We start from the raw sequence: 26,380 nt of genomic DNA, 5'->3' as shown, positions 1-26,380 counted from the left end.
GAGATGGCCAGGTATCAGCACTACGCGCACATTGCTTGCGGCAGATGGAAAGGCACGTAATTAACCTACTCATAGAGTTGCTGCCAGCTATATTGCTGAAGGAATGAGATAAGAGAGAGACACACAAGGCTACCCAACTGGCCATCTTTGAAACGCTTGGTGCCGGAATGAAGCAAAAATCGGTCTGAAACGAAAAGAAACTAAAAAAAGAAAAATACGCCAGTGCCATTTTCAACTAGGTTAATATGAGCTTTTTCATACCCTCAATCTTAAGCTCACTTCATGTACAACAGCCGCGGTGGCCCAGTGGTTATGGCGCTTGGCTGATGACCCGAAAGACGCGGGTTTGATTCCGTCTGCAGCGGTCGAATTTCGATGGAGGTGAAATTCTAGAGGTCCGTGTACTGTGCGATATCAGTGCACATTAAAGAACACCAAGTGGCCGAGGTTTATGACAGTTATGAGAATGCTTACTAATCTTTATCAGTGGCCTCTTGGGGATTTTACTTTTGAACAAAAACTTGCTAATAATAACTGGTGCATGCTCTTTGTGTTGTGGTAAGTCTAGGGCATTGCATGTCCTTTTCATGTGTGTTTTCTCTGGCATTCAGGTGAAGCGGCATGCTCGAGAGGGCTTCAACTTCGAGGCGGTCACAGCCAGGTTCCAGTCCCTGTCCTACTTCGACCAGCATGTGGTTGCTCAGACATGTGTTGCGTCAGTGCTCGAGATGCTGGGTGGCTTTGCTGCGGGCTCCTCCAATCACCTGCCCCTGGTTGAATACATTGCCTTCCTCTTTGACCTCATGGAGCTGTCCTTCAACATTCATGGCTTGATAGAGTTCGGCCTCCAGGTCAGTGCACTTGCTGGCATCTGGAATGTTTCGCTCAGACTGGTTTGATTGGCTTGCATTTCTTGCTGAATTTCATTTATAACTTGTTTGTTCTCACTGATTTTTGCACCAGAGGCTTTAGTGGACAGGGGCATGTGATTACCTAGGGGAAAGTTCCGGTAGCATTGCATATTGCAAATCAAAACAAAGCCTTCGTTTAATTTCATTTGCTTCGCTTTTTTCTTATAGCATTAAGCACACATCATGTAAGGTAACCTGACGAAGTGAGTGATGACATCACACCTGGACAGAGTTTCATGGCGAAAGGCTAAGGGTTTACTGCATGCTGTGAAAACACGCTGAAGCTGCATCAGTAGCTTCTTGTTTAAGTGATTGTCTCAAAACTGTTCCTGGTTTCAGTTGCTGAAGGAACTCGTTGAAGTGGAGAACCAGCTTGCCCAGAAGGGATCTGCCCTGAGTGGAACATATGCAACATCTCTAGGGTTGTACATCGTAGGCCTGTTTTATAGGTACCATTGCTGCCTTTTGGTGTGCCAAGACTACACAGTACAAACCTGTGAGAGGTGAGTGCTCTGTCGTGAAGGCCAGTGTGAGCATGCTTCTTAGTAGATTTATGCTGGTTCAGTGCTGATTGCTGAATACCTCCAGCTCATTGCGCTATTTGCCGCCCTCCCGTGCTGTTTTGTGGTGTCAGTGTTGAATATTGTTGTAGTTTCCTTTCCTTGCTTTTGCAGAAAAAGGTTGTATGCTGTTTGAAAACTGCTCACGTGATATTTGATTTGTGGTCATGTTTGACTTCAGCTGTCACTGTTTTGTTGAGATAAGATTTTTTATTGCAAATTTACTTGTGCACCCGCAAGGTCTGGAAGTAAAAATGTTTTGTCTGTAAGTGCAAAATGGGGTGACTGTTTGTAATGTGCTAGCAGTTTAAGGTGACGCAAAGGTAATCTCGGACTGCAAAAGTTAACTGGGACCAAACCGCCTCTGTTCCTCAGTTTATGCAAGCTGGTGAAGAATGTTACCAACCCTGCAGAGTGCAGCTCACCGGAACGCTGCATACTGTGCTACCTCCATGATCTATACTCTTCGTGCTATTATCTCAAGGTGAGCCTGAATTGGTTCATGTTTGGTTTAGTTGTTTTGTGAGCTCTAATGAGATTTCTTCCTTTTTTTGCTTTTTTCCTTCCTCACAGTCGAAACATTCAGAAATTTTTGGTTCATTCTACTCGAAAGTCAAGCAAACACTTTATGCGCCTCAAACTCCATCTGCTCTCAACTTGCTTTGGAACACGTCATACATGATCGAATGTGTAAACAACCCCAGGTAAGTTGGTACAGTGTGAAGGGCCTCCAGTTAGGGCCAGTCTTGTAAAGTACTTTCAGCATTACTTGTCTGGTATGGACCTTTTTACTAAGTGACACAAAGTGCTTTGCAAGTTTTTTGCTGTGTGTTTCTTTCAACAACTCATCATTTTTCAAGGCTTCTGTTAGGTCAAGATGGGTTTATTAATTTGATTGCAAATACAGTCCAACCTCGTTATAACGAAGTCTCATTTTGCGCGGAAATTTGTTCGTTGTATCCAATATTCGTTATAAAAATGTGCACGTAAATTCCCGCAGAACAGGTCGCTAATAAACCCAAGAGTACAAACCCAAGAGTACTTTAATATGGACAGCACAGGGTTGAAAAAAATGCACTATTTTTTAATTTAACGCGTGGTACAAGCATATCAAACCTCGCCTTGCATTTCGTACTGGAAAGCAAGAGCGAACTCACAAATCGGGATGCTAGGCCAGGATGCATGGCATGGCACTTCACTTTATTTGACAGGTGATATTTCTCGACGAAATCAACACAGAGCAGCGCTTTCCCGATGTCAGCTGATTTGGCCACAGGTAGGTTCTCGAGGTACCCCCTCAACTTCCTGGCCATGTCAGCGGCCTCGGCGCTGCTGAGAGCTCGCACTTCGCCATCTTCACATGCATCGCTGTTTCTAGCATCATCTGCAGAAACATCCTGATCAGCAATTTCTTGGTCGGCCAGTTCGGGTGCCACAGCCAAGTTGTCATCTGCACAGATGAATTCCTCGAGCGTAACGTTCGGAACCGCCAGCTGACGCCGTGTCGTCTCGCCGAAACTGTCCGCTTGCCTCCCAGTTGCATGCGGAAGCTTTCTGCCTACTTCTCGCAGTTCTTGGCGCCTACGGCTGCTTCTTCGCCAGACAAGACGTGGCAAACAATCCGATGGCGGTCATTAAATCGCTGCAGCCAGCCACTGCTTGCATGAAAGTCATTGTGGCCTCAGACGGAAGTGAGACTTCCCTCCTTCATTTGAAGGACGGCACCAGACACAGGCAGGTTATGCGCTATAACGTCCTTGAACCATGCAAACAAGGCATCTTCAACACCCTGTCTTGCTGTCATTCTCCACAGCACCTGCAGAGTGGGCGTTTGCAATCTTCTGCCTTGCGCTCAAGATGGTTGATAGAGTGCTAGGCGCAACACCGAAGTCCACGGCAATGACTTTTCCTTGCGCCCGCTGTCAACTGCCCTGAATATCTTTATCTTCGTTTCAAGCGAAACTGCTGTTTGTTAAGACGCGTTCCGTGACGCGTCTACAGGTTGAACTGCAGAGATAGCGCGCGCGGGTCGGAAATTGCGACGACGGGGGTGGCCGGGAAGCGGGCATCGGTTTGATCACGTGCCAGTCACGTGCTAGGCAGCCGTTGATGCTAGATTCATTCGCTTTCCCTAGATGGCGTGGCGTGCGGAAGCGCGGGTGATTCAAATACATTTTAGGTGCGGGCGCTTCAAAAGATCTAAATTTAGCGTGTTTTGAAATTTTTTCCTACTTGTTTGCGCATTTTGAGCCCCGTGAATACAAAAACTGCTTCGTTATAACCTATGCAGTGTCAAATTTTGAATATTTTGTTTCGTTATACAGATAGAACTCCCATAAAAATAAAGCATGTCCAACCAAACTTTTCTTTCACTTCGTTATATCCGATAATTCGTTGTATCCGTGTTCGTTATAACGAGGTTCGACTGTAATATGCTTGTATTTGCCGAATTTCTTGTTTTACAAGTAGGTGAGAGCATGCAGGTTAGTGTATCATAGGAAGAAACAGAGTTAAGAGTGATGCAGCTTAATGGTATGATTGGCTTAGCTGAGCACTAGAAGCATTGCACATTATACCAAACATTTGGATCGAATTGAATATCAAATACTTTACTATTTGACCGAATATTTGAAATTATAGAATATTCACCTGTGTCTACCTTTGTTGCCTTGGACATGCTTGCATAATAGGCAGTGAAGGGTGGTTTATTGGGATGTGGGAAGCGCCAGTGGCGAAGACTTGCACAAGAAATTGATGAAGTAGCGAGGCGAGAGACCGGGTTACAAGGCACAGTTCTCTGGCACAAGCATCAGCCGGCCACCTCGAGAGCTTTGTTGTCGGCCTCAGTGCATGGTCATCTTTTTCATTTCAGTAGCACTATCATAGAAGCTGAAGTTTTCAAGGGCTAATGTGATCAGTGTTTCACTGAAGAAACAGTAGCATGTCTTGTTGCTCTCTCTTTTGTGGTGTTGATGTTTTTTTGCCTGCTGTAATTAATGTTTCTACTCTGCTCTTCTCTGTTATACCAGGGTTAGAGTGGACCCCCAACAGATCAAGCAGCTCAGTGAGAACCCTGCCTATAGGTACAGCTTTGTCTGCAACGCGGTTCAGAGCATCTCTGTGGCTCAAGACGCGGACAGGTATGTGTACTCTGGAGAACACCGTCTCGGGGTTGCGTCATTATTAAAAAGGGAGGCTTACAGATCACAGTAGTGCAATTTCCAGTTTCAGTTTTTTTTTTTTTTTTCAACTGGAAGTTGGTAGTACCCAAGGGTAAGTGTGCTCACAAACAGCTTTGAAAGAGCGTACACAAAGCAGCGTACTGTGTGGTCCAAATTCTAAAAATTATACAATTGTCAAACATTGCAGTCAGTCAAATATCGCTTAATTATTAGACATTGCATTCCAAGCATCACAAGTAATTTTGGGACAAGATGCACAACTAAAAGAAGACTGAAAGAAAATTGGCGTGAACGAAACTGAAAGAGCTAAGGGAGTCTCTTTCCATGTGATGGTCGTTGTTCACTTCTCTCTGTCATTTGTGTCATTTATCAGTTATATAACCAGCTTCTGTAATAGTATGCTTGTCAGGGGAGTTTTCTGGTCCGTGACTTTCCTGCATTTTTTAAAGGTCAGACTTCACAGTACCAAGCTGATAGATGCAATGACTGTAGATTGACTGAAGAGAGTTATATGTAAAAATGTGGCGTGACACTGCATTTTGACGCGAAATGCTTGTGCACACGGTTGCACTTTTGCCATTGTCTTTTACCTTAAACATACCTCATACATTGCACATTTTTGCCCTCACTGGAGCGCGTATAGTATTGTGTTCATATATGCAGTATGATGTGTCATTTTCACTTCCCCTGTTTAGCCTGTGTCTCATCCGGAAACCCATGCTGTTTTTGATCAAATTGTGGACTATCAGCTCGCCATATCATATTCATGCCGCTGCATGAACCAGACTTAATTTTTATCTGTTTTGCATTGCATGAGCAAATTCATTACTGAGTGGTCCATGTCGTACATAGTAGACATTATAAAATATGTTATCTCGTATTTTCTCAGAAACCGCCATTTGATGGTTGAGTTTAGTCACTGTATTGATACATCTCACTCACTCTTGCACTTCGTTGACTGTATATTAGGGCTGGGGAAGTAAGCGGAGCATTGTGTTGTGTTCCGACATTCCTAGAGCACAGCTTAGTGCTGATTCAGAGCCATGATGGGCTCTAGCTTGTAAATGCAACGATTATGCAATACAGTAGCCGACCGATATTTCGAACTCCAATAATTCAGACTAGCGCGATATTTCGGACTTCGCTGAGGAACCATCGCGCACCTCATAGGAACGTGTACATTTTCACGACCGATATTTCGGACTTTGCGGAGTCTAAATGTTCGAATTTTCGGACTAAAATAGACGCCAACAATATTGCAGTGATCGTTTTTCAACCGAAAATTTGTTATTTCGGCCTAATGTAGACGCGAGCGGGCATCGCTGTCACTACCAAACCGTTCGCGGTTTGCCGCCACCGCGAAAGGCGCCATCTTGGATTTAAACGGAATCGGCTCGGTGGGCGCAGTCGGACTGGCTTGGATAGGTTTGGCTATTTGTTCTCTATCGTCGAGATATGAGATGCTCTCTATTGCCATCGAGATGGCCTAAAAAGGGCGCGCGATTGCATTGAAAACTGTACAGCGGGACAGCAAACGCGATAGATGGGGGCGAGGGTGGGACTGCAGTCGGAGGCGCTCGCTCCCGCTCGCGTCTTCCCGTGGGTTACCCATGGGTTACCTCGCGGTCTTCGCGAACGTTATTGCCCCATGCAAAGCGACTGTTCTTGCTTCGCGCAGCGAGTGCATTCATTCGCGGCATGACCGCGGCCGCGTCGCACTATCTGGTATCATGATGCGATAGGATGCGGGCATGAAGAAAGCACGGCTATGACTCAGATAGAGTGTAATATTATCGCTTGTAGGCGGAACATGGGAAGTGGCGATTTTCGCGATTTTGAAAGCCGGTTCTACGCAAAAAAGTTTTTTTTTTTTAAGTTCACGCACTGCGGGGTGCGTCGTCCAAGCCGCGGCGGACGCTGCAGCTGTCCCGCTGTACCGTTATCAATGCGATCGCGCGTCCTTTGCGCCGCACTATCTTGGTTTTGGTTTATTGGGGTTTAACGTCCCAAAGCAACTCAGGCTATGAGGGACGCCATAGTGGTAGTGAAGGGCTTCGGAAATTTGCGCCCCACTATCTGGTATCATGATGAGATAGGCTGCGGACATAAAGAAAGCACGGTTATGACTCAGATAGAGTATAATATTATCGCTTGTAGGCGGAACATGGGGAGCGGCGATTTTTCCGATTTTGAAAGCCAGTTTTTCGCTGAAAAGTTCGTTTTTTTTTTAAGTTCACGGATTTTTCGGACTGTTCGATTATTCGGACCATTTTTCGGGTCCCGCCGAGTCCGAAAAATCGGTCGGCGACTGTATCATGCCACATTCTTCAGTTTCTATTTAGTCATGTGTTTAAGGGGTTAAACCAAAGCATTACGATGTGGTCACTATTTTTGCTGCCTGTAGTTGATGTCCATGCATGCATTGTTCTCATGTCAGTATACAGTTAAACCTGGATGTAGCAAACCACCATACAGCGAATTCCTCGATATTACGAAGTTTCTGAATTCCCCAACGTCACCCCCACTGAAATGTGTATTTTAGTCCTCCATGTAACAATGGTGTTGCGGCGGTTGACTTTGATATAACGAACTCGCTATGCCGACTATCTGTTAGCTTGTGCTGAGTTACAAAATTTGGCAGAAAAGTTTCATGACGATAAAGTACGAACTGACATGAGAGGAATATCTGCGATCTCTTCGAGCAACCACAGTTGACACAACGTGCTGAGCTCTGGCGTTGTCAGTGTATCTTCATTGCTTTTGCTTCTTTTGGAACATCATAGCGCATGGCACTACAACAGTTCATGCTCAAAAGTAGTGAAAAATGATAGGGCGTAGTAAAAAAAAAACTGCACGAGCAGTGCGCACCCATCGCCGTTGCACGGTTGCTCGCGTGATTCCGGCCGGCATTGATAGGTCTCTCATGACAGGACTCTGTAATGGGGACGGCAGAGAGCATTGGCGACGCAAGGCGAAGGGTCCGTTGCCTGGGGCAACAGCAGTTGGCAGACGGCTGACTGTAGACCGTGGCCGGTCTGCGGCGGCAGCGCGACCGCACGCACTTTCCTCTAGCTTGGGCGTGGTGTCCTCGCCTCCCCCACTCTCCCCACACCACTCATACCATCGTTGCCTGAGCTGCGTCGAAAGTGGTGGCGGCTGATGCTGCAGTCATGCTATCAGTGCAATCGCAGGATCTACGCATTTATGATTTCGAATGGGGACATTTCCAAGGTGATTTCACCTTCGTTTATTTCTTATTTTGATTTCTATTCTGCATCTTCCTGCATGTAACAAAGACTTTGATGTAATGAAAAATCCCATACTTTTTTTCAATATCGTAATATCTAGGTTTAACTAATTTAAAACACAATGGCAAAATGCTAACGCAAATTTTTCAAGGATGTCAATCACCTTCAGCATTGCAGAAAATGAAGAGAAGAGCCATTTGAAGTATGTTAGGCACATCGTGTGTTACACTTCTAGATCTCTCTTGTAGGTTGAATGACATCTCCCTCCTGTGTGCTGAACTCACTGCCAGCTGCGGGCTACTTAGTGCGGAGTGGCTCGGTGTCGTCAAAGCGCTTTGCTGCTCATCTAATCATACGTGTGGCTTCATCGATGTCCTGACACAAGTTGATGTAAGTTTTGGCATGTTGCAGAGTTGTTTCTGTGGAGCGGTTCCCAGTGAAATAGGAGTTCGATATGCCTGAGCAGTGGTGCTATTATAGATTTGTATGTGAGTCAAGGGAATGTTTTGAGTGTTCGATGTAGGTTGTAATTCGATTATCAGCTTTTGTATATCTGGAATCAATTGAATTGTAAACTAGTGTGATCAGCCAACTAGCCAAGTGGTATGCGTCAGTTCAAGTCTGTGGGAACTGTTAGCTTTCTTACTTATCCCCACTGTCATCCTGCTGCCTTCTTTCCTTTGCAGGCATTTCAAGTTTTCTGTGAATTGCTCACTGGGACCCTAGGTTTAATTGGTTGGCTGGCAACAACAAAAAAAAAAAAGAAACCACTTCTGAGTGGGATGTTTCTGTTGCTGCAGGTGGGCGACCTCTCCATCCATGACAACCTGGCAGTTTTCACATGCATCCTGGTGGCAAGGCGGTGCTTCTCACTCCAAGACTTTGTTGTTCACGTGGCCATCCCATCATTGCTCTCAGCCAGTCCTGGTGCGTAACGGCCCATGCTTTCAGTCATGCAGCCCCTTTGGTCTTCTTTCCCAAAGGAGCTGTTGCAAATTCTGCAATTCATGTTGCAGAACACTGGCGTGGTTAAAAAAAAAATTGTGGCCTTATGTATGCCATCTTCTGGTGAGATATATAGGCCTGAGTTCCTGTCCTGTATGTCTGGTTATGCCAGTTGTAAAGCGTCAAGAAGGATAATGTTAAGTTGGAAATATGAATTGAACTAACATGAAGGTTTTGAGCACCGAAGGTTATTAGATTTGAGAGGCAAACATCAAGCACTAAGAATATTTTATAGTGCAGTCAAACTAATGGAGCTCAAGGGTTTAAGTGTTCATGTTCTGCAGAGACCAAGCTGCCATGCAGAATAAATGAATCGGAAGATGGAGCTATTAATTTACTGCAGTTTGGTAGTTCGCAAGTTACCGCACCATATATAGACATTTGCCAGATGAACTGCATTTGGCTTCTGGCAGATTAAAACAGCCTTGCCGTTAGTTCTTGCCACAGCTTGTAGATGCCGCCTCTGTCTTCTTGTTTCTGACCATTGGTTAGAGCAGACAGCTGCATTTGGAAACAGGTGTTTTACAAATGGTACAAGAGAAGCTTGCGGTGCGGCAGTGGGAGACCGCATCAACGTTGTTTGTTTCTCAAAATCAATGGACTCGTGCTGTCTTGTGTTTCTTGTGGCAGTGGGCGGGGCTGCTGACCAAGATGCGGAGCTGGGTGCACGGTTGACGTGCCACTTGCTGCTGCGGCTGTTCCGCACTGTTGACCCCACACCCACGGCTGGTGCCACACCCCTGCCACGGCCACTGTTCCTCATACGGTCTCCTTGTGACCGGCACCTCCTGTCAGCCGCCCACAGCAGCATGCGGGTAGAGCCAGTCCTTGCTGTCCTCAAGGCCATCCTGTTGCTTGGTACGCGCTTGCATTTACCTGTGCTCAACCTGTACAGTGGCGAATGAAAAAAAGTGTTATTTCTGTAGCCTCAGCTCTAATCGTTTCCCACCGAGAGGAAGTTGTGACAGCTACCAGTACCACGCTACTTGCTGTGATGCAAGAGCATCGCTGTCGTATAAGCCTGCAAGTAATATTTGAGGAGTGCCTAGGCACACTGTCTAGGACATCCATTCTGCTGTTAGCAGCAAGAGCTGCAGTTGTGACCATTGGAGGCATTCTATGAATGAGATCATTATTTTCAGTTATCATTTCAGTGAATAAACATGTGTATGATTGTTTTTGCAGTAACATTTGTGACGTCATCGCTGCATCGAGCTGAGCACCGCCCGTGGCCATGCAAGGAGTTTCGGTTTCAGTTTGGTGTTTCTTCTGTTTTTGTTGGTTTAAAGTAGATTCACTCGTTATCTTTAATAAATGATTTCTTGTACTGGGGAGAGAGAATGCCAAGAAATTTGATCCAGTCATGAGCTTAACATGTTTGTTCAATTCCCCGGAGTTTCCCTTCAGTGCAGAGTGCTCTCTAGTGGTCACAACTGCAGCTCTTGCTGCTAACAGCAGAAAGGATATCCTAGACAGTGTGCCTAGGCACTCCTCAGATATTACTTGAAGACTGATACGATAGCGATGCTCTTTTCACTACAGCAAGTATACCGTGGTAGTGGGAGCTGTCATAACTTTCTCCTTGTGGTAAACTAGCATTCAGTATGCCTTTCATTTACCTTCGCACCTCTGATTGATTGATGTGCATGGTGACAGGGGATGCCAGCACTCCAGCCATGGAGGCCAAGGCAAAGCTGGACTCTGCTCAGGGCAAAGGGGAACCTAGCATCAATGACCTGCTGGGCCCCATAGATGATACAGACTTTGACCTTAGCGTCCCGTGAGTGTCTTCGTTTATTTATTTCAAGTACAGCTTTACGGGCATTGCATGGGGGTTCATCAAACAAAAAATAGCAGATGGTTTAGCACGGTTAAGCGTGGAATATCATGCGGTAGCACTAGTTAGGGTGGGCACTTACGGTCCTTATGTGCTAAAGGCAGTTGACCTAATGGCCTTTACCAGGAAGGCATTTACCTTGAAGGCCCTCACCCTAAAGGCCTTTGGGCAAAGGTAAATGCGTCTAGTACTCATGCACTAAAAACACAATAGATTCACAGAATGAAACACCAAGTACTAAAGATAGGAATAAGCAAACAATGGATTCATTTTTCTCCCTTGTCATTCCTTGCAGTTTTGATTTCTGCAGTTAGTGCGTCACACAACTCATGATGCAGTGGTATTGGCACGGATTTTAGGCCCTTGTAAGCATTAAAAATATTATTGGGTTTGCATTTTACGACCCCAGGTGGTCGAAATTTCCGGAGCCCTTCACTACCGTGTTCCTCATAGCCTGAGCCGCCTTGGGACGTTAAACCCCCATAGACCATAAATCATTTTTGTTTTTATTTTCTTATGGTGTCTCCTATGGAACTGTATCTGTAATATCAACTTGTTTAGGCTTTCTCAGTTATGGTTAGTCTTCCTCGGTTCTGGTTTTCTTGTTTATTCCAGTAGATGCATGGGCTAATCACTTTCTCTTCACCCGCATGAGAGGAGTACAGTCAGGCCCACTTATAACAATACTGGTTATAACAATATATCGGATATAACAATGGTCAGTCATGGCACCATCAGCTTTGCCATGTGTTCTATGGTAAAATAAACTGCTTATAGCAATGCTGTCAAGGCACATTATTGGTTATAACAATTAAATCTAGTAATTGAGTGTCAACCATTTTAGAAAAAAAAAATACAAGGAAATGCTACAACCACACCAGCAAAACCATGCTTACAACACAAAAGCGTGCGCGTGTGGGGCCGACCAATGGACTAAGCCGGCGTCTCTGAGGGGTGCACCGCTCGCATAAAAAAATTCGCCGACGTGTTTTTCTTTGTTTTTATACTCTGAGCTACGGCTGGCACCGGCAGCGTGTACGTTGTCCCATCTTCTGCTGTTCTTCGTTAACTTTGCCACAGTCCCCGCTTCACAAATTTTCCGTGTCCCAGGGGCAGGCGTCATTGCGTCAGGAGAGCTGCTGCATTGCTTCATTGGCTGCGCACACCATGCACACTCCCATTCAGTCGGTGCAGTGCGTGTGCGTGCGGCCAGCATGGTTTTTCTCTTGTCAGCTGTCACTGCACCCTTGGTTCTGCATGCTTCTTGAATTTCCCATAAGAAACACTTCCGGAAAGCCGTCTTGATTCCTGTGACGTGGTGCAGTGATGGCGGTGCTTTGGTCATCAGTGAACGGTGAACATTGTTCCGGTTCCCTGAAGTTCGAATTAACAAGCTTTTACAGGCATTAGAACAATCAAACCCCTCTGGGTATTTACTGTCAATAAATGCTCTGAAGTTTGTCATCTTTTGTTTTTTTCGGCACAACCCTGTTATAACAATTACTGGTTATAACAATGGTATTTCCATGGCACTTGAATATTGTTATAAGTGGGCTTGACTGTATTTAGCACACGTTTGTACAGAGTGACTGGTTTGCTAGGGATAATCGTGCATGTGTAATTCAGTGATGTTTAGGACAGTTCACGACAATGCATACAAGTGAACTTGAAAGTTTTGTGTTGTGCACGTATGGGGCGCGACTAAGAACTGTGGCCATTGTAAATCTAACCACAAAGTGTGCATGCCACTACCGCCAGTACCGAGCTGTTTTCTTTAATCTTTTTCGGGGGTTGGGGGGGGTACATGCTAACATGGTAAACATTTGTTTTCATTTTAAATAGTTTGATTTTTGTCTTTGCTTGCTTGCCTGCTTACCCGCTCATCACTGTCGCCATACAACATATTTTCATCTTACGCCTTCAGCCTGCTGCGGTGCCAATACGTGGCTAGGTGTTGTTTTGGCTAGGTAATCTAAGACAGCCTTTTTTAAGGGGCATGTCTGAGTTGTGGGTTTCTTTGGTTTTGAGGCCATGCAGCTAGCTACATTCTAGCAGGCATTGCTACAGCTACTTGCCCTTGAGGGTACTAGGTCCCCCACCTTTCCACAGTTCTGTGAGAAATTGCACAATCCAGCCTTTTGAGCAGAGTGGTGTGTTAGCACCCATTTATATTTTGTTCTTGTTTTGGCTATTTGTAGGAATTACAGAATGGCAGGAATGTGATTAATTTAGTTGTCCTAGTTCTCATGAAAGCTAAAATCTGATTACAAAGGAAGTTTTTCTGATGCCTTTAACTACTTACACCCCCCATCTGCTCGAGCAATTGAGTGTGTCCAGCACGGCGTTTGTGGTGGCGATTCGTTCGAGCCCTTCTACAGGAAGTGCCACAGTGTAGCTTTGAACTATAATGCGCCAATTTAATTTACGGCACCCTTGCACTGCTTAGGTTTGCCCATGTGTCTGCTGAGCACAGATTGATCATAGTGCATGTGTTTTTTTCACATCATGGCCTTTTCTTCTTTTCTTTTTTTTGTTTTCTTTAGTGCCCCTTTCGATTTTCGAATTTCGCACAGCCCCAGCCTGGGCAGGCACCCGAGCAGTGTGGGGGGTGCCTCCCGGGGGACGGGCATCGAGAGCGCTGGCCTCAACGACTTTGCCAAGTATGCTCTGGGCCAGATCTGCAGCCAGCAGTGGATCCACGAACGCTGCCTCAGAGACCCCGACGTGCTGTGCTCGCCAGATCTGCTTCTGGATCCCACACTGTCGCACAAGCAGGTAGCCCTCTTTGGGCCTGAAGCCTCTTTTGAAACCTTGCTTTGTGGTCTCACTGAGGCACGATTTTCATCAGTGCTAAAACATGGCCAGAAGTGGAACATGCTCACATACATGACTGTGTTTTGCTCCACTAGCAGTTCTGCTGATATGTGACCTAACTTGCAATAAAAGCACAGCTAGACCTTGCTGTTGAGCATCTTCGCTGGGAATGGGTAAAGGCATGGAGGAGATAGCTGAAGCAAAATTATTCACTGAGAGGGGGGCAAGTTGCATACGGGTGCTTTCTGTGTTAGATGCGTAAGTACAGTTAAACCTGAATGTAATGAACCTCCATGTAGCAAATTCCTATATGAAGTTTCAAATTCTCGACACCACCCCTGTTCAAGCGCGTGTATTTGTGAACTTATGTAACGAAGGTGTTGCAGTAGTTGACCGTGATATACAGTCGAGCCCACTTATAACAATACTGGTTATAACAATATATTGGATATAACAATGGTCAGTCGTGGCACCATCAGCTTTGCCATGTGTTCTTTGGTAAAATAAACTGCTTATAGCAATGCAGTCAGGGCACATTATTGGTTATAACAATTAAATCTGGTAATTGAGTGTCAACCATTATAGAAAAAAAACCAAGGAAATGCTACAACCACACCAGCAAAACCATGCTTACAACACAAAAGCATGCGCGTGTGGGGCCGACCAATGGACTGAGCTAGCGCAGCAATGCCACGAAAGCAAAAGAACCCGTGAATGCGTTCCCCTGAGCAAAAGGCCCATGCAGAAAAGAAAGTAGGGAGCATGGTAGGGAGCCTTGGTGGAGCAGTCCATTATTAACGTTTCTGAGGGGTGCGCCGCTCACAGAAAAAAAATCTGAAGACGCATTTTTCTTTGTTTTTACACTCTGAGCTACAGCTGGCACTGGCAGCGCGTACGTTGTCCCATCTTCCGCTGTTCTTCGCTAACTTCCCCACGGTCCCCGCTTCACAAATTTCCCATGTCCCAGGGGCAGGCGTCATCGCGTCAGGAGAGCTGCTGCATTGCTGCATTGGCTACGCACGCCATGCGTACCCCCAATCAGTCGGTGCAGTGCGCGTGCGTGCAGCCAGCGCGGTTTTTCTCATGTCAGCTGTCACCGCATCCTTAGTTCTGCATGCTTCTTGAATATCTGATAAGAATCACTTCTGGAAAGCCGGCTTGATTCCTGTGATGTGGAGGTGTGCGAAGCTTCCGGTGGTGCAGTGATGGCGGTGCTTTGGTCATCAGTGAACGGTGAACATTGTTCCGGTTCCCTGAAGTTCAAATTAATGACCTTTTACAGGTATTAGGACAATCAAACCCCTGCAGGTATTTACTGTCAGTAAATGCTCTGAAGTTTGTCATCTTTTCTTTTTTTCGGCACAACCCTGTTATAACAATTATTGGTTATAACAATGGTATTTCCATGGCACTTGAATATTGTTATAAGTGGGCTTGACTGTAATGAACTCTATGCTGGTGATCTGTTGGCTAGTGCTGCATTACTTGAAATTTAGTGGAACCACCTGAAAGTTTGTCTCCGCCAGCTTTTAACGCAATAGTGTTAAGCTTCCCGTTCTGCAGAAATTCGGGTGGCGCCGGTGTTATGAGCAGAAAATGAACCAGGGTAGGGTGGCCCACATGGCTAGTTTGCAGGGCGGGGGGCCACCTAGGTCACGTGACCTTTTGACATCATCACAACCTGCCCACAGAATTGTGAGCGAACCGCTTATCATGGCAGGTGGCAGTTAAATTAATTATTGGTCACGAGCGGCCCTCACAAGCCCGACTGGTGGCAGCACTTTCCATCACAGGCCAGTGGCGCACCGCTCAACTCTTTTGCTACCGCGGAAAAGTGGATGATTTGGAGTGTACTGAAAGAAAAATTTTTTTCACAAGAAGTAACAAACCCAGTGCATATTGCAATGCATGAAATTGTAGCTTATTAGTTACACTTCTGAATCAAACAATTAACCGAGTGGTGTGTGCAAATGTACTGGAACATTTATTTGCCAAATATGCCAAAAACACGAAAAAAGTATACAGCAAAAACAAAAACTACCGGCTGCACTAAGCCAGAACTTGATTAGAGGAAAACTAGAATATGTATACAAACTGTTGCACATGATTTTAGCTGTCGTTGTTTCCAGTTCCAGCTCTGAGGAAAAATAATTGCACTTTCCATGGCCGCTCAAGTTGGAGGTCATGACTGTGGTGCCACTGTAAAAAGCAATCTGGTGAAGATGTGCAGCAGAGGTAGACTTGACAGGTGCTGCACATAATGTTTGATCTTTGTTATTGTTTTGTTCTCTGATAGCAGAGCTTGCAGTTTCTTCTTTATTCCATTTTTTTCGGTTGAAGAATAAATTCTAGGGGAGGATTAGGGGTGTGAACTTCTTTTGCCGCATTATACCCGAAGATTTGTTGAATGAGCTGCTCCCTGAAAGCCAGCTGATCAAATCTGGCATTTTGGGCAAGCTCTGGAACATCAGAATGGATGCAGTTCCATTGATGTGGTTCAAGAGCCAGGACACCTTTCAAGTCTTGCCAATAGATGCTGCCACCACTGAATCCTCCGGGTCTGCTATGTGCAAAAATTAAAAAAATAAAGCAAAGTGAAAAACCGATTTCGGGAAGTGATCTTAGTTGGCAGAAGGCCAGAATTGGTGATTCCCATATTTCGGTAGAGATACAGTCGCGACAGGCCAACAGTACCCATGTACATCATGACTCCAATGAACTTCAGAATCTCTGACGGATTCACCTCTTCCCATGAGCCGTCACACCGAGTGTATGTTTCCCTGTCCGGAATCTTCATCCATGCATACTTATTAGTGTTTTCGCACACGGTCTTTGTCACCTCCATTGTGAAGAACATCAAGAAAAGGTCGCCGAGCGCCTCTTCGCAGTAATGCGCCGATATGGACACCTTGCTGTCGTCTTTGTTGAAAAATTCGACGCGACCTTGAGCACTTGGCAAACTGCCTTGGCCACGCGTTGTGAAGACCCTGAAGCTCAAAAATGAAGCACTGTCATCAATTACAAACCGCATGCACATGAAATACGGAACTTGTGCTGTTTTAATGTAAAAGTGGAAATCTCAGGGGCTGGTACTAAACCTATGCTTGTTTCGGTCATGATGAGCGGTGTGTTTAGTGTAAGTACTACATAAGCACAACAGATAATGCAGCAATGTCTTCTGTGCATTGGCCAGTGTTGTTTTCTATTGTTGGCTGGCAGCGTTCATTTGTAAAATGGTGCACTGCATACAAGTGATGGAAATCTGTTCTGTATGATGATTTTTGTTGCAAAAGCCGGCTGGTGTGTGCTTGCAACTTGCGAGGACTTCATTAGGTTGAAACAGAAGCGGGAAACTACTTAATTGTACAAGGTAATACATTGTTTTCAGTATGTTATTAGGATATAACAGAGACAGCCTATCTCTTGAATTTCATTAAGTTGCTACTCATTGTATCCAGGGTTTGCTACAGGGTTGGGAATAGAACTGTGGGCTTTTTATTCTTACCGGTACGCTTTCATTTCCTTGCACACTTTGACTGATGCAGGCCGAAACGCTGCTGCACATGATCTGCCACCCAAAGGGTGGTGGCAGTGGTGCTGGTACGAACTCGTGGCTCTCCCCTGGTGCAAGCAGCAATGGTGGCGACACATTTGGTGCCATGGTGGGCAATGGTGCCAGTGGCAACAGCAGTGGCAGCTCAGGCAGTGGTGTTGGTGGCGGTGGTGGTGGTTCCGGGGGTGGGGGTTCAAGCCCGCCCGAAGAGCCATGCGACCAGCGGCAGCTGGTTAGTCGCGTGCTGCTGGGACTTGACCAGTGGAGCATGCGAGTGTCATGGCTGGAGCTACAGCTGCGCTACAAGCAGTGTGCCAGCCCTGCCGAGGTCAACGCCTGGCTGGACAGCGTCGCCCGGGCCACCATCGATGTCTTCCAGCTGACCAGTGAGGAGTCGCCCTTGCCCACATCGGTGTCCCACCGATCGAATGGAGGGGACCCTGCATCTCCGCTGCCATTCACTGCTCGGCCTATTGGCAATGGTGGCAGCAGTACCTATGGAAGGTGGGCGCTACTTAGCTTAGCTTATCTTGCAGGCTTCAGTGCAGTTCACTGACAGAGTGGATTGCATATAGGAGTTGTGAGGCAGCGCTTGTAGTGTTTGTTTATCTGGTGTCCTTCAACTGTGTGCGCTAAATTTTATTTTCAAAATGAACTACATCCAACTAGCCCCAGTCACCATTCTTCTGCATATAGGAGCAGTTGAGTGCAGTGGCAGTTGTGAAGGTTGAAAGCCAGATGTTAAGGCAGTATTGCGTGAAGAGTGCAGAACTTTAGGATATTGAAAAGCTCTAATTTTCTACCTGTGTACTGGCAACAAACAGTGCGTGATGGTAGGAATGGTATTTAGAAGCTTGTAAAGTGAAATGGCATGATGCAGCATGCATTCTTAGAAAGGCCCTCATTTGTTTGGGATATGTTTGAAGTTTATCTTAAAACTCTACGGGAGTGCTGTTGATGTGCAGTAAAATCTCGCTGACACATCCCCAGTTTGTATGATTTCCCGGTTCATGTGCTCAAAGACATGAGCTATAAAAATGTCCCATTGAGGTAGTTTTTCTTCTGGTCGATACATACCTGGATAGTACGATTTCCCTGCAGTTGCGTTCATAATTTAGTTGAATTCTGATAGTTGTTTTCCTTTCTTTTTCTTTGGCCCTTTTCTTTCTCTGTGATAGAGCGATGTGTGATTGCCCACCTGCTGCAAAGAGGGAGATCAGGGGTTGAGGCTTTTTGTCTCACAGTGGGTGTAACAGGGCTGATGATGATGATGAAGTGCTTAGTGTTGTGTCATCATCATCATTATCACTACTACCATTGACCACAGCGAGCTACTGAATGTGCACATTTCTCAAATGTTGTAGTTCTGAACTATCTTCTATGCCCTCGGTGATTCTGGCTCTGAATCAGTGATTGAAGTGGCTGATCTAACAAACATGCTGCTTAGAAATGCTTAGCCATTTTTTTTTTTTGTAGGAACCTGCTTTTCTTGATTTGTTTGGTAACAAACACGCTGTATGTAATTTATGTGTGTTTAAATTCAAGTTAGATCTGGCACCTAGTGTTTGGCCTCTTTAAATTTGAATTTGATTTGGACTGTAATTTTGCTTTCCTATTGGAAGGCACTAGTTTTAGGGTGTAGTAAGGGAAAGCTAGATGATGTTCTGGCAATATTCGCGAACAAAATGAGTCTAGTTTGTAAGTGATGCCTTTGCTAGGACACAATAAAACCTCTGTTGGTGAGAGCCAGGTGCTGTTGATTTGTGAGCTTGGTAGAACTAGTGTGTCCAGTGCTGAATTTGTTCTGTTACTCGTAATAGAGTTTGGCTCAGTTGTGCAAGCATTTCATCAGGGATCTTCATGCCCAGAGCTTTTTGCCCAGGCCTGAAACTACTGTGTGGCTACTTTTATTTTTTTTACTTTCCTTTCTGGAGGCAGAATTTCACTGGCAATTTTTTGCTGGATTCATGCATTATACCTGTTTGCTTGTGTTGTTAGGCTGAGTTTGCCTAGCATAAAAGCACTCTCCACCTGAGTTTTGGCACTTGCTTGTTGCCTTTTAATGCTTTTTTCTTTTTAGCCTTGTGTAACCTTTTGTGCTGTGTCTTGTGGTTCACATTGCTGCAGGCAAGAGAACGACCGCATCTGGTTTGTGGCTCCGCTGATAGCCAAGCTGCCCGCTGCTGTTCAGGGCAAGGTGCTGAGAGCAGCGGGACAGGTCCTGGAGAGTGGCAGCTGGGCTTCCATCACTTCGTCGTCTTCGTCCAAGAGCAAGGACAAGGACAAGCACGTCCAAAGGAGGCATGTCTGAAAGCTGCATTTTTTTTTCAGTGTCTGCTTATGTTAAAAAGCAAATTGAGCGGGCTTCACTAGTCCTAACTGAGCTTGTACCTGCCCTAGCCAGAACAAGACAGCAAGTTTCTTCATAAATACTATGGGTGCACGTGGGCATAACAAATAACAAACCTTTCAAGTTATACTAACTAGGTTGTCAGGGCAGCTGTAGCATTGGAGCATGCTCTGTTTGATTTGTATGCTGGTAAATTAGATTGTCTCAGCAAGTACATTATTTTGTGTCCCTTAAATAATGCTTTTGCTATTCCTAAGAAGAAAGAAAGGGACATTGCTTGCGCTCAGAAAAAGGACGCCACCGTAAGTCAAAAACTTATCTTTTTAAGGTTATTCTTTGAAATCCAGTAGTGCAAAGTCCTTGCAGTGAGACAGGTACTGTATTGCTAGACACGTTTGTGGCTACATTCTGTGCACAGAGGCTCGCGAAAGTCTGAAATAGGCAGGCATTAAGAATTCGAGTTTTCCATTTGGAGATGGGAGATCCGTGACACCGTCTCAACTGTCTTCTATGTGGGTGCAGGGCTTTTCATCCAACGTTCCAGGGGTGTGACCTGTAAACTGGAAAATACGATACATTCATATGCATTTGTGCTGTCTGCTGTTACCTGTTGACAAGGTGGCTCTGCCATGCTGTTGAGCTCTGCTGACTTTTTTCTGCTTTTGTTCTTGTTTTCTTTGTGCCTGCAGTGCGTCGCTCCTGAGCCACCAACCATTCTTGTCACTGGTGCTCATGTGCCTCAAGGGCCAGGACGAGCAGCGGGAGGGTCTGCTCAACTCACTCTACTCACAGCTCAACCAGTGTCTACACCTTACCAAGGATGTGAGTGCTACACATTTTCGGCATGTTTATACACACGTCATTCCTGCGCCTATAACTCTCTCTCGTTGACTCTCGTGCCTCGGGAGTGGGGATTGCGTAGAGCACCAGCGACGTGGTTTGTGCAAAGGGTCTGTTTTCCCGGGGCAACGATGGCAGCCACACTGACATAAAGTAGTGTGGGCAAAATAATAAGAAATAGAAATTGTTGTCCAGCCCACATTGTCTATGGCACAATGGGCTTATCCACACTGACAGCGGGAACATGCGGGAAGAAGTGGATGCTTCTGCAGCTGGTCTATTAGTGTTGGTGAAGCTGCGCGCACTCTCCTCTTTTTTTTTTTCTTTTTATTCGAGAAGTCTGCCATGAGGCATAAGTTGAGAAAAGGGCCTGGCCTTGTTGCCTCAGTCTCCCCCCTCGCTGGTAGCAGCGTTGTACGAGGTGGTGGTGGCTGCTGCCGCAGTCGCGCTGAGAGAGATCGCCAAACGTTCTCTGTGTTTTTGGCTTCAAGCAACTGGGAATACTGTAAACATTTCGAAGGTGATTTCACCTACATTTATTTCGTATTTTGGTTTCTGCTGTGCACTACCGTTTCACGTCTTCACGCGAAAACTGAATGTAACAAAAACATGGATGCAAGGAAAAATCACGGACTACTTTTAGTGTCTTTATATCCAGGTCAAACTGTACTAATTAATTGTTACCATCGCCTTAGCTATATTTGAAGTTCACAAAATTGATGAATTCCTGATGGCATATACGCTATCTTGGCCTTAGGCAGTCTGTGATATCTTCAGTTTTCACTGTCACATATATAGTACGGACTTTCTCTTGAAGAACAGAGCTACGCAGGGATGTCATTCATATTGCTGTACAGTTAAACCTGGATGCAGCGGACCTCTATATAGCGGATTCCTTAATATTATGAAGTTTCTGAACTCCCGTGCGCCTCCATTGAGGCGTGTGTATTTGAAACCTCCATGTTATGAAGGTGTTGTGGCAATTGGCCTTGATATAACAAACTTGCTACGCCGACTGTCCATTGGCTTATGCTCAGTTACGAAATTTGGCAAACAAGTGTCTTGATGATTAAAAACCCATATATTTGGTAAAGTTCAATTTTTCAAAGTTTAGTTTATAAAAATGCCGGTTCATTCCTGAATAAACTGCAACGAAAATTATGTTTCTACTTAACTCCGTTACAAAGATGCAGCCAAAGTTGTTACCCCTGCGCATCTCGCACAACTGAAGTATTCCGCTAAATAAGAACCAAATTTTTTTTTTTGTTAGCTATTCTTTCTTGTTAATTGTTCAGTTTAGACTTGTAATTGTTTCTTAGCATCTATGACCATTTCTGTCTGTGTTTAATAACTAAAACAATCACAAAAGTGGTGCAAGGTGTTTGGAACACATTGGATAGTAATGTCAGGATACTAACACTGAAGTTTGCATGGCATGTGTCATTTCAAAAATGTTCACGGAGATACGCTAGACGTCTTGAAGCACATTGGGATCAAACCTGATCCGCATACACGAAAGCGTACTGGTAGTACAGCCAAAATTGCAGCCCCCTGTGCACCTCGTGAAAACGAAGCTTGAGGTTTCCAGCCAAGTGAAAACCTAATTTTTTTTCGTTATGAGTTGTTTTCTTGTGAATTTTTCGGTTTAGACTTGTTAATAACTGTTTTCTACCATGTATGGCTAAGGGACAGGCCTTTGCCCTGCTGAGGACGTAGTCAGGCTGATAATGGTGTCTATTTCTTGTATTTACTCACATAATTTGCACACTTTTTTTTTTAAAATTAAGGCGTCAATAAGGGGGTGCACAAATTATGCAGAGATTTCACGAACACATCCTAAATAACTGTATGAAGGTTGTAATGCACAGTGTACGTAATATATTGCAGCGTATAAGTCGACCTTGCAACTCACTCCCCTCGCTGGACAAAAAAAAAAAGTGACTCCAAATGTAAATCGACAACAAAAGCACCAAATAACAGCAAAAGCAATATGACTTGCAATGAGCTAAATTAAAGTTATGAATGCCGGCATCAAATGTATATTTAGTACATTTTAAAAAAAATAAATTTCTTTTTCATCTGGTTTGACATTTTGATTAAGGTAAAACAACATCCTTCTTAAGACAGATAACTTATTTTCTGTTTTTGTCTGCTATTAAAAAAAAATTTTCAGAAAAGTGGCTCCGTACCGTAGACCGCACATACCACATTGTGTGCATTCATTCACTTTGCCAGCCTGTCCGATGCGTTGTTGCCATGTGTTTTACATTGGTGGGTTGCTCTGGCGTTCGTGTGCAGGAGAAAACCGTGGCGGAGGACCTGAAGGGTCGTCAGCTCTTGCAGGAGGCCCTGCTGCTGAGGCTGAGCCTTGTGGGGGGCATGTTTGACATGATCCAGCGCAACACGGGCCTCACCACTGACTGGGCCCTGCTGCTCGTGCAGCTCATCACCTATGGGGTCGTTGACCTGCACTCAAACTTGTACGTTGTGTGCCTGCTCATTGTGTTTGTTTTGTTGCAAAAGAATGAGGGTGCTTTCTTTTGGAGGGCACTTTCTGCATAATGGCAGTGTGCGTGAGCTCATCTAGCATCTGTATTTGTGAAACTTGTTAATGGCATGAGGAAAGGGGCTGTTTTGTCCTGGGCACAGTCACAAATGCTGGGGTTCGATGACGATGCACTTTGTATGTGAATTATCTGTCCTTCATCCAATGTGTCTAGGGGGATTCGCCAAGATAGAGCATATTTCAGTCAAGGAGTAGTAGTTCATTAGCATCCACCTAATGCTCTGAAACCATATGGCTGCACTCATGTAAGGAACACGCACTGCAAATAACACGCTTTCCGAGGTAAGCCGTGCAAGTTTCCCGAAATGGAAGACTAGCTGCTGTGCTATGCGATGGAAGTGTGAACAGCAGCTACACTTTGACAACGGATGTGCTGCGCGACTTCTTGTGGGATGAGCATGCACCAGAGCACAGCACCAGCTTAGGGTCGGAAGACTCCGCTCATTTCCTGATTGGTGTGTTTTTTCTTGAGCACTTTGTTTTTCCGCACATCAACTGGTATTCTAGTGTATTCGAACTGGTATGGTATTCGAGTGTATTCCATATAGAATGGTTTATAGGTAGTTAAGGAATATTCATAGTGGGAATTTCACATCGCTCTTACAGTCTCCAGCCTACTTGGCGGGACCTGTGAAATGATCAGAATAATCGAACAGTCCGAAAAATCGGTGAACATTGGAAAAATTACTTTTCTGTGAAAAACTGGCCTTAAAAATTGCGAACTTCGCCATTTCCTACATTCTGTTTGCATGCTATAACATTAAACTGTATCTGAGTCAGTCATGCTGTCGTCATGCCTGAATCACTTCTCGTCATGATAGCAGACAGTGCAATGCGACTGCGCATCATGCCTTGAATGAATGGTGTGCCGTGGAAGCAAGTTTGCTTCCATGGGCAACGATGGTCTCCAGGATCAACAGAGAGAACAACGGGAATAAGCAAGTGGAAGCGAGTGCTAACGAATGCATCCTGCTCTCCCTCCCTTTCCATCTGCACCGCAGGCCGCATTGTCCAAGCCACAACAGATGCTGTAGCTGTTATGTTTTCAGTGCGATTGCACGCTCTTTGTAGGCCACCTCGGTGGCAACTAAGAGCGTGCCATTATATGTAGTGCCATTATCTCGAGGGGTAGCAAACAACTAGCTAAGCCTATCCAAGCCAGTCTGTTTGAATGACTCCGTTTAAACCCAACATGATGCCTTTCCCGGTGGCGCAAAACCGGTTGATTGCGACAGCCATTCTTGATCACAATGATATTAGGCGTTAGAGGCAAAAATTTTCAGGATAGTATTTCTAGCATCTATATGAGTGCGAAAAATCAAACTTTTGAGCTCCGCAGAGTCAGAAATATGATCGTGAATATATACACATTCCTAGGTGCATGAAGGTTCCTCAGTGAAGTTTGAAAAATATCTCTCAAGTAGGAATTGTTGGAGGCTGAAAAATCGGTTGACAACTCTGTTATCTTTTGTTGTTGCCAGGAGTGGAGACTGTTTTAGCTGTTAAGCCTGTGTAGCCTTGTTCATGATTGGCAGCAACCCCTGTGTCCAAGAATGGTAAATACTTATTCATTCAGGGTGTCCCTCATAGCCTGAGCTGCTTTGGGACATTAAACCCCCATAAGCCTAAACCTTATTCATTCAGATGACATATCGGTTTGTAGCGGAAGTCCCGCGCAACCTCATTGTACAATGTTTCCACAGTGGCATGTTCTGTGACAGTTATGAAGTAGTCGCTTCTTTTTCTCCCTTTTTTTTTTTGTTACAGCATATGCATCAGCGAAGTTTTTGTTTTATTTTGCAATTTTCTGCAGTGAACTCTTCACAACTGTCCTTGACATGCTAGCTGCCCTCATCCACACGACCCAGAATGCTGATAGCACGTCTGGAGAGGAGACGCGTAAACAGTATCTCAACCTAGTCAAGAAGATCAAGGTACCATCAGAGTTTTACTTCGTTTATTGTTTCTTTTTTACCTTTATATTGCCTATTCATTTGTTGAACTGCTGCAATAATATTTTGGTTGTAATACCCTGTTGTTGACGGGCATGAATTTGCATGTGCTCTTTGCCACTGTAAGGATTTGTCAAACACCGAAAAGTGGAATCAGGGCTGTGTCTTTGTTACGCTTGTATGTTTTTAATAGTATGTACATGCCAGTGGTCAGAGGGTGATTCACAGCGTAGATTCATGGGTTGCATGGCTCGCAAAAACTTGGCGCAACCAGTCAGGATGGAAAGTAGAAATGCACAGGACAGCCACTTCTGTCCTTTTTCATGCCCTTCATGTTCTGTTGCATTCTTTGTACTGTCCAATTGCGCCTAAAGCATTCAAGCTTAGAAATACAGCAGACCCTCATCAATCTGAGCTCTTTTAATTTTAGTTTCATTCTTATTTGAACTGATGCTTCAGTCCTATCAACATCTGACATTAAAGCATTAAAATTAGGGGTGTGCGAATATTCGAAATTTTCTAATATAATTCGAATATTGTATTTTCAGTATTCGTATTCGATTCGAAATCCAAGTATTCGTGTTGTTTCGAATATTCGGCACGACACGAATATTCGTATCTAGCCGACTATTATACTGCGAGCACTGGCGTTCATTGCGGTCCGCAAGTCCTATCGACAGAGACATAACAACATGGGGGCGCCCAGAGCAATGCGTAACGTTGGGCCATGCAGTAGCTGACTACGCATGAAATACCTCGCAACACGTGCCAGTTCAGTGCCTATTGAGAGGGCATTTTCTGTGGCTCGAGAAGTCGTTTCAGCTAGAAGGGAACTACTTCTGCCTGACCATGTGGAGCAGCCGGTTTTCTTTCACGACAACCTTTTATGTTCATCCCAGCAACGTGCTTTCGTGCTTACGGCAAGCTAGCCTTTATCAACACTGTGTACTAGCCATCTTCTCTGATATTTCCACTCTTCTAAAAACAATTTTCGGGAACTTTGATACTTTTAGCGCAGCCACACACACCTTTTGTGCTCATTTCATCACTGATAGTTGAACTGTGATGTTCTTAGGTGCTCAGATAAGTGTTTTGTAGTGTTTAAATTTCATCTGTCTTTGATTATTCGATATTCGATTTGATATTCGGAACCAAGTATTCATATTCGATTCGTATTCTAAAAATTTGATATTCGCACACCCCTAATTAAAATGTAAAGCTGTGCTTAATTCAAACAAGTTTTCATTCAACTTTGAGTTTAAATTGCTGCAAGTCGACTGCATTATTGAATAAACTTGACTTGCTGCTATAGGATATTGCATAACATGCTTAGACTTGGTGTGTTTGCCTTTCTCGGTGTGCACACTCTGCAAGTGCATCACCCATGATTAAAGCAGCCAAGTGTTGAGTATATGATACAGTCTGAGCTGATACGTGACCAACATGGACAGGCACCTGCTCCATTAGATTGTTTCGCACATAAAAATGAACAGATTGGAAACCTTAATGTTATGTGTTTTTTTTTCTTCTGTGCTGCAGCCGTTCTTTAGTACATCACTTGA

At 44.8% G+C, this 26,380-nt stretch overlaps 1 protein-coding gene across 10 annotated transcripts in view; it reads left to right on the top strand.

Moving 5' to 3' along the window:
* The window catches only part of LOC149341580 (mediator of RNA polymerase II transcription subunit 12-like protein), an 81,149-nt gene that overhangs the window by 19,021 nt on the left and 35,748 nt on the right, over window positions 1-26,380 (top strand). For 8 of the 10 annotated variants that reach the window (XM_089543669.1, XM_089543665.1, XM_089543668.1 and 5 more), the window contains exons 18-32: window positions 612-851; window positions 1,251-1,414; window positions 1,847-1,955; window positions 2,045-2,175; window positions 4,501-4,611; window positions 8,150-8,291; window positions 8,702-8,828; window positions 9,537-9,764; window positions 10,563-10,686; window positions 13,287-13,518; window positions 17,103-17,614; window positions 19,238-19,411; window positions 20,150-20,282; window positions 22,599-22,780; window positions 24,680-24,800. In XM_089543669.1, coding sequence (XP_089399795.1) covers window positions 612-851; window positions 1,251-1,414; window positions 1,847-1,955; window positions 2,045-2,175; window positions 4,501-4,611; window positions 8,150-8,291; window positions 8,702-8,828; window positions 9,537-9,764; window positions 10,563-10,686; window positions 13,287-13,518; window positions 17,103-17,614; window positions 19,238-19,411; window positions 20,150-20,282; window positions 22,599-22,780; window positions 24,680-24,800 — 2,730 coding nt within the window. The remainder of the gene's footprint in view (window positions 1-611; window positions 852-1,250; window positions 1,415-1,846; window positions 1,956-2,044; window positions 2,176-4,500; window positions 4,612-8,149; window positions 8,292-8,701; window positions 8,829-9,536; window positions 9,765-10,562; window positions 10,687-13,286; window positions 13,519-17,102; window positions 17,615-19,237; window positions 19,412-20,149; window positions 20,283-22,598; window positions 22,781-24,679; window positions 24,801-26,380) is intronic. The other 2 variants (XM_089543674.1, XM_089543670.1) reach the window with 1 other exon arrangement.

The sequence above is a fragment of the Amblyomma mixtum genome, chromosome 5 (assembly GCF_055824585.1).
Source record: "Amblyomma mixtum isolate Tamu chromosome 5, ASM5582458v1, whole genome shotgun sequence".
NCBI classification, from domain to species: domain Eukaryota; kingdom Metazoa; phylum Arthropoda; class Arachnida; order Ixodida; family Ixodidae; genus Amblyomma; species Amblyomma mixtum.
This window is presented reverse-complemented; position numbering and strand designations above follow the sequence as displayed.